This window comes from Thunnus albacares, chromosome 3, assembly GCF_914725855.1.
Source record: "Thunnus albacares chromosome 3, fThuAlb1.1, whole genome shotgun sequence".
Taxonomy (NCBI): Eukaryota; Metazoa; Chordata; class Actinopteri; order Scombriformes; family Scombridae; genus Thunnus; species Thunnus albacares.
Window position 1 is genome coordinate 33,247,213 of NC_058108.1, and position 18,995 is coordinate 33,266,207.

An 18,995-nucleotide genomic window follows, 5' to 3' on the forward strand; every position below is an offset into this window, starting at 1 on the left:
GAGTGTACTGTAAACCTGTATAATGTATATTTTAATATTTATATGCAGCTGTTGTATTAAAGTATATTTTTAAAATAAAAAAATGTGTCTGTGTTCCTTTTTAATGTATAATTAAGTAGAGATGGAGCTAATTGAATGTTATCAAAATCAGCCTTTTTAAGTCATTCTCTAACTAAGAAAGTTGTTAATTGTTCCTTGAAAATTTTAACGAGGGTTATCTGTGAAGCAGCAAGGTGACACTGAGGCTAATTAAAGGTGTTGCTTTCTCTGTTTTGTTTTTTTTTTTGTTCGTTTCACCTTGTCGCACCATGTGGTAACAGGAGTAAAAGATTTTGCATTTCCTTTGTTGGGGGGGGGGGGGGGGTCACCTGGTTCTTAAACGCCTCACAGCACCACCACCAGGTCACACGAGGTTCCAGCATCAGTTCATGAAAGTAGCTTTGTAACTATAACTTCATCTCGGAGGAATGAAGGCAAAACTAGCAGTTTGTGAGTTTTGGCATGTACTGGCAATGATTGTTTTACACGTTGGCAAAGACTCTCACCGCAGCATCCAACTCATACCAGGTTTGTGTACACAAGTGCCAACTGCCCATCAGTCTCCTCCTTTAGCTCTTGTAGTATTTAAGCCCTCAGTGTTGTCTTACAGAGGGAGACTGGCAGCTGTTATACTTGCAGTTTGTGGATTATTGGTGACACCAATCAAAATCTCATCAAATGTCTAATCCCACATTTTATTTTAACTCACCAAACCTGATTTAAAGGTTCCACCTACTTTAAATGGCATCAAACTATACAGATAGTTCTCTATTTGTCTCTGAAATAGTCCCTATAGTGGCAGAAATCTCAAGGTGTCAGTACGCTTGAAAGTAACAAGTTTGTACAATTTGTTTTTCAAGCCACGCACGAAGGCAAAAGTGTTTCTAGCTCCTCCGAAACAGGGGTTGAGATGTAAATGAATCATACAAACGGGGGATAACGGTGCTCTGTTGTTCACATGACAGAAGACAGAAGAAAATGTGTAAAGAATGAAAAAAGATAGCTTGAGGGAGAAGTTCAAACACCGCTTAGTTTCTCACCTCAGCACAGCTGGAAAAACACAGCGTGAGGTGAGTGTTTGTCAGGATTGTCGGTTTTTTTGGAAAGTTACAGACGTTGTTGGATGCAAGGGTAGAAAGGTGTTTAGGGGAAGGGGGGAGGAGGGGGGTTTCAGGTGCTGCTCAGCTCCTCCGACAAGCATCCTGGCCTTATAAAATATAAACTATCTGCATGGTTGCATACTGCTAGAGGTAAGAGAGAAAATACCTCATCTCTATCCTAATATCTAAACACAGCCACTTCTAAACAAGTCATATTACTGATGCTGACTTTAAGAGAGATCAATCTTGCCATAGAGTCTATTTTGTGGCTTTCAATCATAATACATGATCTTCATCAGCAGTCTGAGTATGCCTAGTTGTTATGGAGCTCCAGATTCAAAGGGCTTCTCATTCATGTTGTGTCATAAAGCTGAGATCATGTCATATGATCTGGAAAAGCTCCAGAATAACTACTAAATGGATGTTTCCACCAAGAACCCACCAGTTTCTACCCTCTAATCTTCTTACAGGTGGAAGCAGTTGATTGATAGGGGGTGTACAGGCTGCTGTATGCCTGTAAGACAGTGCAGAGGGCATACACGCCTCAAAGTGCTGCACCCATTTCATTAGTCAGCCAGCAAACAATCCTGCCTGCACTGAAATACAACATAAGCAGCACACAGAACTGACAAGACGAGGAAAACTGATTTTCATTGAAAAAGATTTATTGGATTAGAATTGTTTCTATTCACATTGATGTCATAGGTCCCGTAATTAAGAACATAGAAGTCAAGTTTTCCCCCCTTGAGTGAATTATTGTTCAACATTGCACAATGCCCAGCTCTGCAAAGAAACACTCACAACGATTGGTCCTTCGTCAGAAATCGAAACATCAGAGGAAAAAAAAAAGCAGAAATCTTTAAAATCCATGTCAGGATGAATCAGAAACAGCTGCACAGTTTTTTTTTTTTTGATCCTTTTCTTTCTCTCGGGTATGTGAAGGAATCAGAAATAAAACAGAAATTACTCTGTCAGCGATCAAATTTCAGACCTTTTTGTCTGCTCCCTCAGAAGCTCCTGTTACAGAGAGTTCAGGATCAGCGAGTAGAAAAGTATTTTTTGAAGTACAGATGAGGGGAGACACAGGTTACAAACACAGGCTGACAGTTTGACAAGGACGTGTCAGGATTCATCTGTGTCAGGGTGAAAGAAAAGGAGAACGTAGGTGTGTATCGAACACGTTTAGTACACTTGGAATCACATTATTAAACCGTAGAAAGCTTTCAAACAGTACGGCTTACAAAACAGCATTACTTTTTAAAACAATGGAGTCCTCATCATTCAGTTTGATGAATCATGTCTCAGACTTCCTGAAAAGCAATAAAAATTAATAGCTCATTTATCATTTCGGACATAAAAATCTCCCACTGTGGGATCGACACATTATTCAACTTCTCAGGAAGTTTCATCAGGTGCTACTCAGACACACATTAGAATCAACACTGTCGTCATTGTTAGCACATAATACAACACCAAGAAAAAAACAAAACAGCGGCTGTAAAAACAGAATAAAACAACCTTTTTTTTTTTTTTCTCAGGGAAGGGTTTTTTCTTCCCTCAAAAATGGCTTTAAAAGAGTTCATTTTGATGTTTCATACATTTTAAAGGTGACATATAATGCACATTTTCAGATCTATATTTTTTAGTATGGGGCTCTACTGGAATATCTTTGCATGATTTACAGTTCAAAAACTCCTTATTTATCTTTTACTGGTCCTTTATGCAGCCCCTCAGTTCAGCCTCTGTCTGAAACAGGCCGTTTTATTTAAGGCGCCCCTTCGTCCATCAGGAGACTCCTGCCAGCTCCGGAGCGTGGTTGTAATATCAGAACTGGATATCAGACGTTTCTTTTATAACAGTGGTCTATGAGGATAATGCTTTTTGGGCCACGGGGGATTTTTTTTCGCTGCAATACCACAAGTGGCCACTGGGCAAAGTTGGCTATGCTCCAGAGGCTACATCAACAACCATGAAACAAACTACTTTTTCTCGTCCTTCGCTTGAAATGTCAACTTCTCAAATACATCTGTACATGTTCGAGCAAATACGATCTGAAATATGAGAGTGAATGACGCAACAACATGTTGTTGCTATACAACCCTAGCAACAAAGGCTAGGAAACAGATGACTGTTTATGGGCATGCACAACAAGCTAACGTCGGGTAAAAAAAAAAACATTGCAAACGAAGCGCCCAGAGCAGGTTGAAGCCCTGGATTTTGACTTGCAAGGAGTATTTCTATGTTTAACATAGACATCTGACATTATAACAGTTTATAAATAACAGAAAAGCACAAACAGCATAATATGGTCCCTTTAAGGTGTTTTTTTCCACATTTTACTACGACTGGCCTTTTCATGGAGTTACTGCGATGAGAAATCAGCCTCCAGGGTCTTTGCTTTCACCGCCTTCATCCAAACACTGAGCAGATCTGTCAGCTTATTCCAGCTAAATTGCCTCTCGGCTCTGTCTTTTCTCTGATAGAAATCTGTGCTGGACGGGGGTCTTGGCAAGACAACAGTGGCATTCAAGTATCAAAGCACAATCTGAGGCCAGAGCTCTGTGGCTGACATCATCGGTCTGCAGGATTGCTTTCGAGGAAATCATCCCATCAGGGATGAATAGAGGTGTAGATGAAACACTATCTTTGAAGGCAGAAAAGTACCGCTACACTCATGACAATAACCCACCGTGATATCACCTCACACTGAGGTGCAAGGCTAAATCACTTTTTGGGGTGTGAACATTTCAGCTGCTAGATGGTGGTTTTGTAGCTGGTGTTTCGTCACCGACATTTTATTTTAATTTGGGGTGAAAGAAAATCAGTTCCCGACGGAGTCACAGCTCCTTCACGTTTGCTCTCCTTGCACACGGCGATGTCACGTTCAAATCTGTTACCCGTCGCCAGATGATACTACAGAGTCACATACATGTTAAAGGGAAGTACACACTTTGCTATAAAGGAACTGATCTGGACGCACAAGAGATGTAGGAGGACGTACAGGGAAGCATGGGAAATTATACGTTTGACAAATAATGATATATTTTCGCTATAACCAGCCTTTGTGTCAATTTAAGGTTGTTTTTTTTTAGTTATTTCAGATTCTTACCAGTAATTAAGCAGCAAAGGTAAAGTTTGTCCTAAGGGTGGCGCCAGAGGAAAGGCCGTGTTGTTACCTGAATCAAAATTTATCCTCTGAACGGTGGCCATTTTAGGTCATATCAGCTTGTCAGGTTCAGCTCTGCTTTATCGGTCTTGATTAAACTTTCCTCGGTCTACGTTGGGCTTCGTCCAACTTAAAACTGAATTCTGCAGAGACACTGAAGTCATAAAAGATAATATATTTTTATCTTGTGTGCCCAAGTTATTATCTTGTTTGCACAAGATTTAAAAAACTATATCTTTCAGGATGCTAACGTTTAGCATGCTAACAGTCCCATTTAGAGCTGCAACATTTAGTCTATTAAGTATTATACTATCATTTTTTTTCACTTACTATTTTATACTTATCATTTTTCAGGCAAAAATGCCGAAAATTCTCATGTCAAGATTTGCTGCTTTTGTTTGTCATATATGACAGTAAACTGAATCTATTTGAGTTTTGGACTGTTTGTCGGACTAAACCTTGAGCTAATGGGGAATAATAACACATTTTAATACTGAAAATTCATAGACTAAGCAATTAATCAATTAATCATGAAAATAATCAGCAGATTAATCGATAATGAAAATAATCGTTAGTTTCAGCCCTAGTCTGATTACAGTCTTACAGCCTATCCGAATGCTGAAATGCTAACGTTAGCATGCTAACGTTTAGCATGTTAATATGTGTACAGCTGGCATCATAACAAGACAATGTTTGGTATGTAATGTGACGTCACATATTAGTCGATCATGTCATATCAGGAGTTACTGTAATTACCAGGTTTTCAACTTCTAAAAAGGTTTTCCATCAAAATTACAATTAACTTTTTTCTTTCCTGAGAGCTGTGATATATGCAACGTGGCACCAAATAATATGGAAGTGCCTGAAAAGGAAACAAATAAAGTCCATCACTCAAGGTAATTAAACCAAAATGTAATGGAGAAAGTGCTGTCTTGTCATTATTTGTAACCTTCACACGACCAACGCTGCAAACATACAACCGTCATGAGTTGACCGTTAACCTTGCAAGTCATATAAAATATCAAATCTCCTCTACCATCCGTCAACACGGCATGAGTGTAACATGCTAACACTAGCATGGTAGCCTGGACTTAATCAGAGAGTACAGCTGAGGCTGATTTACAGGATTAGTTTTAGAGATATCCTGTCATGAACTAAAGTGTTGGACAGGTGGAAATTTAGTGGCGCGAGATGAAACAGAGGATCACCAAAGAACACTGAGGTTCATTCTGTGATGTTGAATGTCTGTGCCGACTTCAATGGCGGCTGCATTGATTGAATTGCAGTTGAAATGTTTCGTCTTGGACAGCGCAGATGAACACAGCCTTCAATAAAGCCACACAAATAGCGCGTGTTAAATCGCCTGCTCTCACATGAATAATTCTTCACGGAGAGAAAAAAATATGAATCCTAATACGATCACAGGTGAAGGAGTTCCATCGCCATCATGTTGATTCAGACAGCTTCTCCTCAATAGATGTTACAAGCTCTTAAAAGTCTTCAACAGACCGTATTCCTATTCCGAACTTACCACCTTTTGGAGTGACGCCAAATTCAGGTTCACCGTACACGTCTCTGGATCTCAGAAGATAGAAAACTACTGATAGTGGTTTAATCCTGTTATGACAAGTTGATTCTTTTCTTCTAAAGTTGTCTTGAAAAGAACATGAACTCATAGAACAAGTTTCCAGTCTGAGCTCTGGGCTTTGTGTTTAAAGCTGCACGATCAAAGAGTACACAGAGGAGTTTGTTTTCAGGCTCATTAAACTGTCTGTACCGTGATGTTATTCCATGCAAAGCCTCTCGGGTCTTCCAATAATTCCTCCTTAGCCAACTCACACCCTTAGCCTGTGAGAAGGATCTTCATCTGTCCTCCATGTTCAAATACTTTAGCTTTATTGTTGTGGTTTAGATACAGTAAGTCAAACGTGTCTCGGAGGTCGTGAGAACATCTGGAGAAAAAGACCCTGCATGGTTATCGTGGATGTTGTGGTCGCGGCTCTCAGGGGAGGAGAGCCTCTCCCTCCTCCACCCAGAGGAGGTTCAGGGCCTCGGCCTGCCGCAGCTCGCGCTGGTGGATCCTCCGCAAGCGCAGGATGTAGAGCAGGATGGCCAGCACCACTACCAGGATGCAGAGAGAGAACAGGTGGTGGTTGTAGACGAAGGAGGAGCGCAGCCAGCTGGGGTGGTTCTGCCGCAACGTTTCCTGCTGCAGGTCCCTAGAGACGACACGAGAGGCAGGAAGCCACATGAACAGACTGGCTGACACGTGTTTTATGCAAGGAAAAAAATGAACCTTAACCTTACTGATGAACATAAAAATACCGACAGATTTCTGTATGTGTGGAACCTATCCTTTCCTCCATTTAAAAAACAAACATATATGCATTTTCTGTGATGCTCCGAGGCAAAAACGACCATCAGAGATCTGAAAATGGATCAGAGATTTCATGTCAAAGCAAGATTCGGAGAAACTGGTGCATGCTTTTGTGTTTGGCAGGTTGGATTACTGTAATGGACTTTTCTCAGGTCTCTGTAAGAAAGCAGTCAGACAGATCCAGTCCTAACAAAGACTAAAAGAAAGTAGTTCTTAAATCACTACAAAGGCTGCCAACGTGTCAAAGAATTGACTTTAAAATATTACTGCTTGGTCATAAATCTCTGCATGGTTCATGTCAGATCACCTCATACAGTATGAAGCTTCCAGAGCTCTCACGTCAGCTGCTTCTGCTCTACTTGCAGCTCTTTAAATGCACACTAACCATGGTGAGGCTGCTTTTAGCCTTTTATGCTGCTCACATCTGGAACAAACTACCTGAAGATCTCAGAGCGGAGTCTAAACTGAAGACTCATCAATTTGTCATGACTTTTAATTACACTTTAAAAAAAGGTGCATTTCATGATTTTTATCCTTCACGCTGCCTTTTTAATGCTCTTTTTTATCTAATTTTACTTGCTTCCTTTGTTCTTGTTTTTATTTTTATTGTTGTTGCTCCTGTTCTTATATTCTTTTGCATCATGTAAAGTTTGAATTTCTTTGTATACAAAATGTGCCAGGTCATCTTCTTCATTGGAGTCATAACTGCATGTGACCAGCCATATCCAGACTGTTTTTGGGAACATACCATCGAGCATTTGTTCTATGATAGGATATGGAGGGATATTATGTTTTCTTTCATTATGTCAGACTTAATGTCTTCCTCTGAGAAACTGCTCATATTGTTTTTACCTGAAGGTAAAAAAGGTTTCAGTGTTATGAGCTGACTGATAATGAGCTTTATCACAGATGTTTTCCTTGTCTGTGTGTTGGAGTTACCTGAGAGGCAGGAAGCGGGTTTTGTACAGGATGGCTCCCAGAGTCCACTGGACCTCCTTGTCATAAACCAGTTTAACCGTTTTCAGACTCGGGTAGTCGCTGGGGAACCGGAAACCAGAGTGCAACACCTCGTACATCCAGGCCGACTTGAAGCACTGATTCCTGAGTTCACGGGAAGAAGGTAATCAGTCAGGAAGAGATAAATACACTGCAACTACTGATAATTTTCATCATCAATTAATCTTTTGAAACAGTGAAAAATGCCCATCGCAGTCTCCTAGAGCCCAGTGTAACACTTTGAAATGTCCTGTTTTGTCCAAACCAACAATATTAAATATTCAAATATTCAACTGACTATAATAGAAGAGCAAGAGAGCACATCTGAGAACCTGAAACCATCAAATATTTTACATTTTTGATTAAATTATCCTTAAACGACGATTATCACAGTAGTTGTGGATTAATTTTCTAAATCGACTAATATTTGCAGCTCTAAAAGGGACAGTAAATATCAGCTAGTTGCACAGCTGCACCTCCAGCTGTTTCACAGCTGCAGTTCCAGTCCAACCTGCACCATCTACAGGCAAGAAAAGTAGCAGCAGATGTAGACTCGTCAATGTACACCTCTAAGTATTAACTTCGGCAAATTTGACACCCATAACAGCAGTCTTTTCTTTTTTAAAACTGGTTTTTGTGTGAGAGTTCGACCTTTTTAATTTAAAACTTGCAAAGGATTAAAACTGGAGGATATATTATGCAGAGTAACTCTGCAGAATGACATCATGACTCCTCTTTCTTCCATGAAAGACGACCTGGTTACTTTGAAGAGGGAAGTTAAAAGCAAATTATTAATGTAGTGCTGAATATTAACTCTAACCAGGCTTGAATAATCTTTCAGTGCGCATAATAAGCAGCCCGGAACAGTTGATTGTCAAAGAGATGATACTACGTCTCAAAAAGACTGGAAAACTAGAGCGGTGTTTCTTCTCAGCAGCAGAACAAACCCTGCTGATGAAACTTAACGAAGAATATAAAGGAATCATCACCAAAAAGGGCAATCCTGCTGTAATAAAGAAGGCGAGGGAGATGGCTTGGCAAAACACTGCTGACATATTAAATGCGTAAATGTTACAGGAATATTTAGACAGACAGTGGTGACCTAAAGGTTAAAAAAAGCAAGCTTGTAATCAGAAGGTTGTCAGTTCAATCCTCCAGACCAGCAGGATGATACTTATTGTTAATAAATGAACATCCAGATCACTGACTGTGGCTGTATTATCAGTGGGCTAAATAACATCAGACGTATGTTTAAAATGATGGAGAACCAACTTACCATTACCAACTACATAATCATCTACTCTTTGACACATTTTCTCTTTCGCAGGATGTCCGTTCAATTTACAAGCGTCATCGAAAGTTAGAAATGAAGAAGTTGGAGATAAAGAAGCTGGAGAAGGATATAAGTATACATCTAAATTAAGCAGAGGGTCATGGTTTGGACTTTATTTGAATTTCATTTTGTCTTCGCAGCTTGAACAGTGGTTCTGTTTCCACTCGTCTGATATTCTTTTTCCTCTTTCACACATAGTTCCTGGTAAATTACTGGGGTAACCCTTCAGGCACCGCTAGTGATTTTCACTAATCACACATGCAGCTACGTTCAGGAGCATTTCCGTCTTGCTCCTTTCTGTCAACAGAGGAAGAAGGCGAAACTCAGATCAAACTGTCAACTTAGGCAGTCCTGATCAAATATGAACCAAGATTATGTTACTGCATCGTCTATTTCTCACCTCAAATGTTTCCAGAAACATATTTTAGTGTATTGTTCAACTGTAATATGAGAATGTTTGTGACACAGCCGCCATGTTGAAAACAGACGAGCCCAAACCAAGCACTGCCCGACTCGCGGTACGTCACCCACACGTCATGTCTTGTGATTGGTTCGCTCGTCAGACAGATGTAACCCTTTATGTGCTTGTCCCTGCACAACACTATCATACCGGCCTTTTCCTTGAAATGTTTCTAGGTCTTAAAGGTGGGAAATTGGCGGCACAGATTTCCCGGAATATAAATCCCTGCTCCCATTCACACATGAACCCATGCAGGAAATGTTCCTGGACATTTCAGGGATAAACTGCATGTATGAAAGGGACTTTTGACACAAACAAAGCTTGACAGTTACTTCTGAGGTATAAATGACCTTTATTACTGAGCAGGGTAATGTGACGTCACTTAAATTAGTCACTCTTATCAAATAAGTCAGGCTTTTCCTTTATCCGCCTTGATGGAATACCAGCGAGGTGTCCAACTGGTCTGATCATAACAGAACTGCTCCCCCTTGTGGAGACTCTGCAGTCTGCAACAGAGTAGGTAAAAGAGCCAGTTCCATGCTGTTTCACATCTAAAACAAACCCTTAACTTGCTATAAGCATTAAATAATACACTAATAGGTATATATTAACCTTTGCAAGGCTTTCAATAAATAAACTATTCTACTTTAAAGTAACAATCTGCATCCAAGTTTCTGTTAATAATTGACAGATTTGCGACTGTTTATCACTGATTCCTACGACAGAACAATATTTAAATCTACTGTATTCATTCAAGCCTGCATATTTGTTTTTCCAGCAAGTATCTGATAGCTTCCTTGAAAAATCTCTGGCACACAAGAGGTGATACACTCTCAGAAAGTACCACAGTGTGTGTGTTTTGCTTGTAATTAACAGGAGAGCAACTTAGTGACAACCATCATAACCGGACAGAGAAAGAAACCACCGCCTACATAAACCCACAGAAAACACAATATACTTCATTCATACACTGCTAAATGATGAAGACACTAGTTCAGGATGAAGACAAGTGAAGAGGAGAGAGAGAGAGAAACTTACTTGAGTCTGCTGATGTCGGCCTGTTGAGAGAACAGCTTGTTGTCCAGACGTTGTTTCAGTGTCGACCACTTGGTGGAGCAGTAGTCCTGAAGACCAAAACCAAAACCGGACACAAACTGTAAACTTTCCATCAACAACAAAATACAAAAAAAAATCCTGATTCTCAGCCCAGTAAGTTACATCAGAGACTAAATATATATATATATATCAGAGGCGTGTTTGTGGTTACCGCAGCGAATCGGGAGTACTTCTCGCTGTCGTACTGTCCTCCTATCCTCAGCACGTCCTCCATACAGTAAAAAAACTCTGAGAAGCCGTAGAACTCGCTGTTGCTGAAGTTGATGGGAGCCTGGAGAAGCATTAAAAGTTATTTTCTGGTATTTCTGCTTCATGGGGCAGCTGGCAGAAGTGAGAGCTACAGTATTTATTGGTTTAAGTAAACGTAAAGGGATGCCACAGTTAGCTTAGACTCATTTTTTAAAATCTGTAGATGTTACAGAAGCATCCACCCACATTTGACTTAATCTATCACAAACACATTAACCAGATGAGTGATGACATCAAGGTTCAGTCACAGGTGAAGCGGTTGAAACGAGCCGTTACCTGGTAGACGCCTCCGGGTGACATGGTGCCGTTGTGGAGACCCAGGAAGGGTCGTACGGCCCCCTGACACCGAGCCCAGTCGCCAAGACCCCTCAGGTACAGGGTGCGGTTGTCACGGACAACCGTGTCTGACAGACCGATCGGCAGACACGGGTCCAGGTACGGCTTGTCCTCGCTCAGGCCCGTCTGTGTGGTTAGAAACCTGGACGAGAGGGGACATGAAACAATACGTTACTTACATTTTAAGCACACAGTTATAAAAACTAAAAAAAAAACTAACTCTGCGCTGAATCAGTAGATACACAAATGGGTAAAATTATGTGCATGTAATTGCTGAAATTAATGGATTTAACAGCATAAAATGTATCACATCCAACATTAGCATATTTTAAAGATATATATTAGAATAATAGTTGATAAGTAATGGATTGTGGCCACTAAACTACATTCTACATTAAGAACCATCTGGATGGATTTTACAGTACATATGCTGGATTTGGCAAACACAGCTAAAGCATTCAGTTTCTCACAGTGACAGGTGTTGGAAGGAGAAAAAGGTTCATGGAAAATTTTTACCGTTTTCAGTAGAGCTAAAAAAAAAAAAAAATCTTTGACATGAGAAATAAAGGATGCAACAGGGCCTCCAGTACGTGTTGAATACCGCTAATAATCCTAAATAGACATGCATATATGTCTTGTGTGTGTCTGAACCTGTTCTTGGCCAGTGTGTTGTTGACCAGCTGGTCCTCATAACGCTGTCTGGCCATGTTTCCTCCGAAGCCGAGGAAGGTGGTGACGTAGACTCTGTACACGTGTTGCGTGTGCTCCACGTCGCAGCCCAGGTTAAACTCGGCAAGAACGCTCTTCCCCGCCTCCTCCTAAAAACACCACGAGATGTTAAAACTCCTGCAGACCAGACCGGCTGTCAGTCAAAACCAACGAGACATTTCCTTACTTCTTGTGGTGAGTTGAAGGTGATGGCGCTTGGCACCTCATAGGCGATCTGCAGTGAAGCTCCACCCATATCTATGATGCCCACAGTGCGCCGCCTGCTGATTGGCTGCTGGTTCTGTGACCCTGTCGTCACCTCGACTGTGGCGTCCTCTGAGAAACGTTAAAAGGAATGATTTTGAGTATTTCACATCTGAAGAAACCTGAACACATCGTCAAACAAACATTAGTTACACTTTCACACTCACCCTCGTCAGCGTGATCAAAGCGGCCCAACACGAAGTTAATGCCAATCCATGCATAGACTCCTTCAGGGTTCAGCAGCAGCAGAAACATGTCCGATGGAAACACACAGAAAGCAGGCAAGCAGCAGTTAGAATGACTGCCACGGTTAATGTTGCATTCCTTTAATTCAGTAAATAAATACTCAAAAACAGTAACAGTCAGAAACACCACAGAAAGCAAGCAAGTCCTCTCACCTTCCTGCTTCCCAGAGATGACCTCAGCATGTGACTGGGAAAACAGGAAGTCGAACTCCAGGGGAACATCAGTGACCAGGTCCTCCAAGATGGCTGCTTGCTGGCTATACACAGAGAAGTACAGAGTTTTTCTGATTATCAGCTTCTCAAATGTGAAGATTTACTGATTGTCGTGCATGATAGTAGACTGAATAATTTTGGTTTTGGACTGTTGGTGGGACAAAACAAGACATTTGAAGATGTTAAAAATGTACAATAACATTAATCATTGTTTGGTTTTACCTCTCTGGCAGCAGCCTCATGCCAGCGGTGCAGAGGATGTAGAGCGGCGTCTCCTTGTGTTTGTTTTTTGGGACGTGAGCAGCGGCGAAGCTGAGGAGAGGATGGAGGTAGTCGCTGGCCTGCGTTGGTGTCTTCGCCAGGGTGGAGATACCTGAGACAACCGAGATAATGACGTTATTGCATGTTTGTTTTCACGAGACATTTAATTATGGAGATATAACTGAAATGAAAAGAGGAATCTCTTCAAAGTAGAATCAAAGCTAGGGGGGCAGACACCCTCTCTATGTTTAAGAGTAGGCTTATAGTTAGGGCCGACCAGGCTCACCTTGAACCAGCCCTTAGTTATGCTGCTATAGGCCTAGACTGCTGGGGGACTTCCCATGATGCACTGAGCTCCTCTCTCACACATTTGTTACTTCTAGGCTGGATTATTGCAATTCCTTATTATCAGGCTGCTCTAACAAGTCTCTAAAGACTCTCCAGCTGGTCCAGAACGCAGCTGCACATGTTCTGACTAAAACTAGAAAAAGAGATCACATTTCTCCCATTTTAGCTTCGCTACATTGGCTTCCTGTAAAATCTAGAATAGAATTTAAAATCCTTCTCCTAACTTACAAAGCCCTTAATAGTCAGGCACCATCATATCTTGAAGAGCTCATAGTACCGTATTACCCCACTAGAACACTGCGCTCCCAGTATGCAGGCTTACTGGTGGTCCCTACAGTCTTTAAAAGTAGAATGGGAGGCAGAGCCTTCAGCTATCAGGCTCCTCTCTTGTGGAACCATCTTCCAGATTCAGTCTGGGGTGCAGACACCCTCTCTATGTTTAAGAGTAGGCTTAAAACTTTCCTTTTTGATAAAGCTTATAGTTAGGGCCGACCAGGCTCACCTTGGATCAGCCCTTAGTTATGCTGCTATAGGCCTAGACTGCTGGGGGACTTCCCATGATGCACTGAGCTCATCTCTCCTCCTCCTCCTCTCCATCTGCATGCATTCATGTAACACCAATGCAAGTCACTAACTTGGCCTCTGAGTTGTTTGTGCTTTTTCATCTCGCAGCAAACCCTGGGTTGCAGGCCTTCGCAGTCCTTTTGGCGTCCTTCCCTGGCTATTGCTACTTATTGTTATTGTTATGATTGTTGTTATTCTGCTCCCCCTCCCCTTCTCCCTCTTTCTTTCACTCTCTCTCAACCCAAGCGGTCAAGGCAGATGGCAGCCCACCAAAAGCCGGGTTCAGCTTGAGGTTTCTTCCCGTCAAAGGGGAGTTTTTCCTTACCGCTGTCGCCAAGTGTTTGCTCATGGGGGGATTTGTAGGGTCTCTGTAAATTAAAGAGGACGGTCTTGACCTGCTCTATGTGAAAAGTGACCTGAGATGACTTTTGTTGTGATTTGGCGCTATATAAATAAAAATTGATTGATTGAAATACTGTCAAGATGTGACGAGACTGAGAAAGACGTCACCCTGAAATGTCAGACTAGGTGTCAATAAAGGTCATAAAAAGATAACAGCACATTTCATTCAAACTGTCACCTCATTTATCTCTCTTGATCTCATGCAGAAAATTCATCCGTGTATTTATGTTTCTAATGATGTTTGTTCTTTATTTTAAGACTAATACTCATGGTTGTGATATGTCAACAACAGTGTCAGTCATGTAAACACTACAAAAGTTCTTCCATAAAATATTTTACAGTACGTCCCGGGGTTCAAAGTGCCACGTAGCCTTTTACTGTTGTCCCTGGAAGCAAACCCAGTGTATCTAATCAGTCTGCTGTGACTCACTGCTGGTCTGACTGATTCAAAGAGCAAGTTTACTGTAGAGAGGAAAAACAGCTGCGGAGTAATCTCTTCTGTTATCATACCTTCTAGTATTTTTTTTTCCATTTTCCATGTATGTTCTTTCTTATCTCTTTCACACACACACACACACACACTCTGTCTTTCACTGTGTGTGTCCCTTTGGCTTTGAGCCCGAAGGGACACACACACAATGATAAGCAATGATCCTCAAGCTGGCACCAAACTGTTTAACAACAACCAGTGAGTTCTGACTAACTGTCTGTGTCTCAATGGCTCCATTGTGAAGTCCCACAATAATAAAAAAACAAAAACAGCCATGGTTTACAGAGAAATCTCAACTTTGCTGCATCAACACTGCACATATATTTAGGGCGATAAGTTTGTTGAAATTATTACAAATACTGAAATTAAATAAATATAGGCCTAGTAACAATTGCTTCTTCGGTCGTGGTTACGTCTTGATCAAAAACTGCTTCGTTTTCTGTCCCAGAACGAGTCTGACAATTCTTTTCATGATTGATTAACCTGCAGATCATTTTCTCTATCGACTGATTAATTATTTTGTCTATAAAATGTCAGAAAACAGAGGAAAATGCCTGTTATGATTACTTAGAGATGTCTTGTTTACTGTCATGGATGACACATAAAAGCTTCAGGTCTTCACATTTATTGAGAAGCTGTAACAAGTAAATGTTTGGCATTTATACTCAAAAAAAAAAAAGACAAAATTTGATTATCAAAAAATATTTGGGGATTCATTTTCTATCGACCAATCGTTGCATCTCTACAGCTCTCTCTGCCTATTGGTTCGTTTGTGTGCAAGACAGCAACAATTTACAGCAAGGATGAGTCTTTAAAATCTAACGTACTTTAACTAGAAAGCACCAACAGGCTCGACAGTGTCATAGAAAACAAAAAACGTAACGTGACAAACTCCTCACCGGGTTTGATCTTCTTGACGACCGGTTTGCGGTCATGGTCCCTCATCTGTCTGATGTCCAGCAGGGTGTGGGGGTTCCCGTTGTGGGGGGGCCAGTAGTAAACGAAGACCCGTGAGCCGCTGCTGCCACAGTCCACCACGATCCCATAATTCAAGGCAGGGTTGAGGACATCGGTGGACTCCATGGACTCCACGATGGAGAGATACCTGGAGGAGAACAAACACAGACACGTTATGACACAGCTGTCAGTGTTTATATACTGGGATACTATATCTTATATATACTGTATATCGTATTCAGGCTTTTTTTTTATTGTTATTCAAAGATGTTACACCTCCATACATCTTCTCTCTCCCACTAATATCATTCTTGAAAATCAAAGTGTACACAGTCATTGTTAAAGGTTTGGATGCCCACACAAAATATTCATCATTATGTAAGATGTTTTGGATAAAATCCTTGAGCAAACAGTAGATATAAACCATCTGAAATGCCAGCAGGTCTCAGAGTGATTGCACACATCTCAGTTTTCATATGAGAGGATGAGAAATATCCTCTCTCCAGTTCATCTCTCCTCTATCGAAAAGGACGTTATGATTAAAACTACCTTGTACTCATACAGATTTTCTCTGCATCTCTATCAGTCCTCGTTTGCTGATGAAAGCACCTGCAGTCAGTCTCACAAACTGAGTTCAGCTAAGTTTGAGCTGTCTGACTTCAGAACGTTTATTAGTGATAACTATTCTCACAAAGCTGGTTATCAGCTGTTTACTGAGCATTTTCCAGTCAAGCTGTGGACACGTCAGGTTTACGCAACAGAAGGAAGTGGGGTTTGTAGTGAATAGCCAATCAGATACAACATAAAAAATAAAAAAAGAGAAGCTTAGTTAAAATTAGGGCTGCAACTAACGATTCTTTTAATTATCCATTAATCAGTTAATCTGGGAAATGTGAACAAATAATGAAAAAAATGGCATTCACAATTTTAAGGCAACGACAGATCCTAAAATATAGAAGATAATCAATTTATCGTCATATATGGCAAGGAAAGACAGCAAATAGTCACATTAAAGAAGCTGGAACTCTCAAATATTTGGCATTTTTGCTTGAAAATTGACTGAAAGGGTTAACTGACTATCAAAATAGCTGCCAATTAATCGACTAATTGTTGCAGCTCTAGTTGTTTGGTCTATAAAGTGACAGAAAATAGTGAAAAATGCCCTTCAAAGTTTCCCAGAACACAAGGTGATATCTTCAAATGTCTCGTTTTGTCCAGCCAACAGCAAAACCCAAAAATATGCAGTTTACAGTGGTAAAAAAACAGAAAAAAGCAGCAAATAATTGACAATTTCTCTTGAAAAATGACTCAAATGATTAATCAATTATATCAAAATAGTTGCTGATGAATTAAAAAACCTCAGTTAAGACCACAAACACTAATATATACTAAAATGACAGTTGGGTCTAGTCCAGTTAGAATAAACATAAACATCGTGTGTGTGTGTCCAGCTCTCATCTCCAGCAGTAAGTACATCCGTTCACTCACTTGTTGAAGTGGCCGCCGGGTCGTCGCTGGCTGCCCCACAGCTGCCTCTGGTAGGTTCCCAGGAGAAGGAGGGCGGAGGTGATGAAGAGCAGCAGGAGCAGCCTCTGTCTGGGAGCACAGCCCAGAGACAGCAGGGACACGCTGCAGTACCAGGAGGCCGGCAGGCAGGACAAAGTGATCCTGTAGACCAGGGAAGGAAAAACAGCCAAAAACTATATAGTAAACATATATTATTACGTGTAAATCTGAACTCACGCATTATGGTGATAACTTTCTAACAGATGCTGATATCAGTTTATTACCTTGCCATATGTCCACGTTGGCAAAAGTACAAAACGTCACAGTCGTCACCTCATGGTGCCAGGATCCTGTCCAGAGTTGGAGGCTGGTTTTCTGTGTGAAGGCAAGATTAAAAAAAAAAAAGCTATAAAGTCTATTTACGATGTCGTCTTAAATTAAAGCTGTTGAACAGAACACAAAAACACAGAGCTTTTAATAACTTAACAAGCCTTCTCTGTGTTAGGACAAGACTTTGGGACAAGAAGGACTGATTACATCAAGAAAAACCTGTTTCAACGTTCATTTGGGCATCTGACATGAACAATTGTGAACCCGTCCTTTAAAAAAAAAAAAGTGACCTGATTTGTTTAGTGATTTATGTAACTTAGCCAGTGAGATCAATAAATGACTCTGATCTATCAGTTGATACAATGACCTTACTGTAGGTTCCTCTATTTCCCTTGTTACACTATCATAATATGTTCAAATAGTCCAGTGATATTTCAGTGGCATTCCTCTAGTCTAAAAATACTGTAGCCTACAATTTAGCACTACTCTTCCTAGCATTACTGTTTTTTTCCATACAAGCTACAATAAGAGTGGATTATCTCGCAGTTATATAACTATAAAACTGTTGCATAAAAACAGAGTAGCTGGATACAGGACAAATATATTACACGTATTTTCCACATTAGCTCCAACGGCAGCTAGTATTGTAGCTTTTAGTTAAGCTACTCGTCAGTTACAAACCGGCTAACGGTAACGGTACGTTAATATATGAACTGCTGATAACCGTAGTGTGTCCATATGCTACATCTCATATAAACTTACCTATCGAAGCCTCTCCGCCGCCATGACAGCTGTGTCCGTACGTTACATGTGTTGTTCCTTCGGTAGAAACGATAATTAAGTATCTTCTTCTCTCACTATATTTGAGGAAGATTATTTTAAAAGAAGACGACGAGGCGATAAGGAGGAAGTGACCACAAGATCTATGGAAAGAAAGATCATGCATCTTCCGGTCGGCATACGTGATTGCGTCATCAAATACGTAGCTGACGTGGAGTTGAACTGCTGCATTCAAGCGCTGTAGGAAAAATGACAACACGTGTGAAATACCCGGCAAGGTAGTGGCTGGGGATGGGGGAACAATATCATACGCTAGTCTACTTCCGTTATGTTTTGTTTTATATAAATAGAGCTGAAAGGATTATCGATTAATCAATTAGTCAGTGAAAAGAAAAATAATCGGCAACAAGAAAAACCCGTTTCAGTATTCATTTGGGCACCTGACAGACTTCAAAAATTATGAACCCGTCCTTGAAGTATCACTTGAGGGCAACCAATGCCACCATGTGGAGAAATCTGCAAATGCTGTCAACGCCAGCTTCTCTAGTTTATGATTGTTACTAGCCCCTCAATTCAGGTCGACCACGTGACCTGATAATGGCTTTTTTATGAGTGAAGAATGAGAAATCGATATATCAATGAAACATAGATTAATTTGTTGTTAAAAAGAGGATTTTTCCTCAGTCTTATTGCACTGTAGCCCTATTGTCAAACTTGGGTTAGAGTTTCAGGACATGGAGCAGTGAATAATCTGA

At 40.7% G+C, this 18,995-nt stretch overlaps 1 protein-coding gene across 2 annotated transcripts; it reads right to left on the reverse strand.

The window, feature by feature from the left end:
* Positions 1 to 1,786: 1,786 nt before the first annotated feature.
* Positions 1,787 to 18,443, reverse strand: LOC122972959 (ectonucleoside triphosphate diphosphohydrolase 7-like). 2 transcript variants are annotated; one of them, XM_044340394.1, is made up of 14 exons: positions 18,223 to 18,440; positions 17,415 to 17,505; positions 17,113 to 17,292; positions 15,567 to 15,772; positions 12,825 to 12,975; positions 12,543 to 12,646; positions 12,312 to 12,371; positions 12,068 to 12,216; positions 11,824 to 11,990; positions 11,113 to 11,314; positions 10,739 to 10,858; positions 10,510 to 10,595; positions 7,622 to 7,783; positions 1,787 to 6,524 (listed from the first exon to the last, which is right to left on the reverse strand). In XM_044340394.1, exons 2-14 carry the CDS (start codon positions 17,420 to 17,422, stop codon positions 6,308 to 6,310), a joined length of 1,812 nt encoding a protein of 603 aa, XP_044196329.1. In that variant the 5' UTR covers positions 17,423 to 17,505; positions 18,223 to 18,440; the 3' UTR covers positions 1,787 to 6,307. The 2 variants fall into 2 exon arrangements, with proteins under 2 accessions (XP_044196329.1, XP_044196338.1); XM_044340403.1 differs by lacking the exons at positions 1,787 to 6,524; positions 7,622 to 7,783 and adding an exon at positions 7,797 to 9,977 and having other exon boundaries at positions 18,223 to 18,443.
* Positions 18,444 to 18,995: the final 552 nt, after the last annotated feature.

Coding starts and splice junctions, on each gene's coding strand:
- LOC122972959 (XM_044340394.1), bottom strand. Junction 10,596..10,738: donor AGTACTCCCGATTCGCTGCG/GTAACCACAAAC, acceptor TTTGGTCTTCAG/GACTACTGCTCCACCAAGTG. Junction 6,525..7,621: donor ACCCGCTTCCTGCCTCTCAG/GTAACTCCAACA, acceptor TGTCGTCTCTAG/GGACCTGCAGCAGGAAACGT.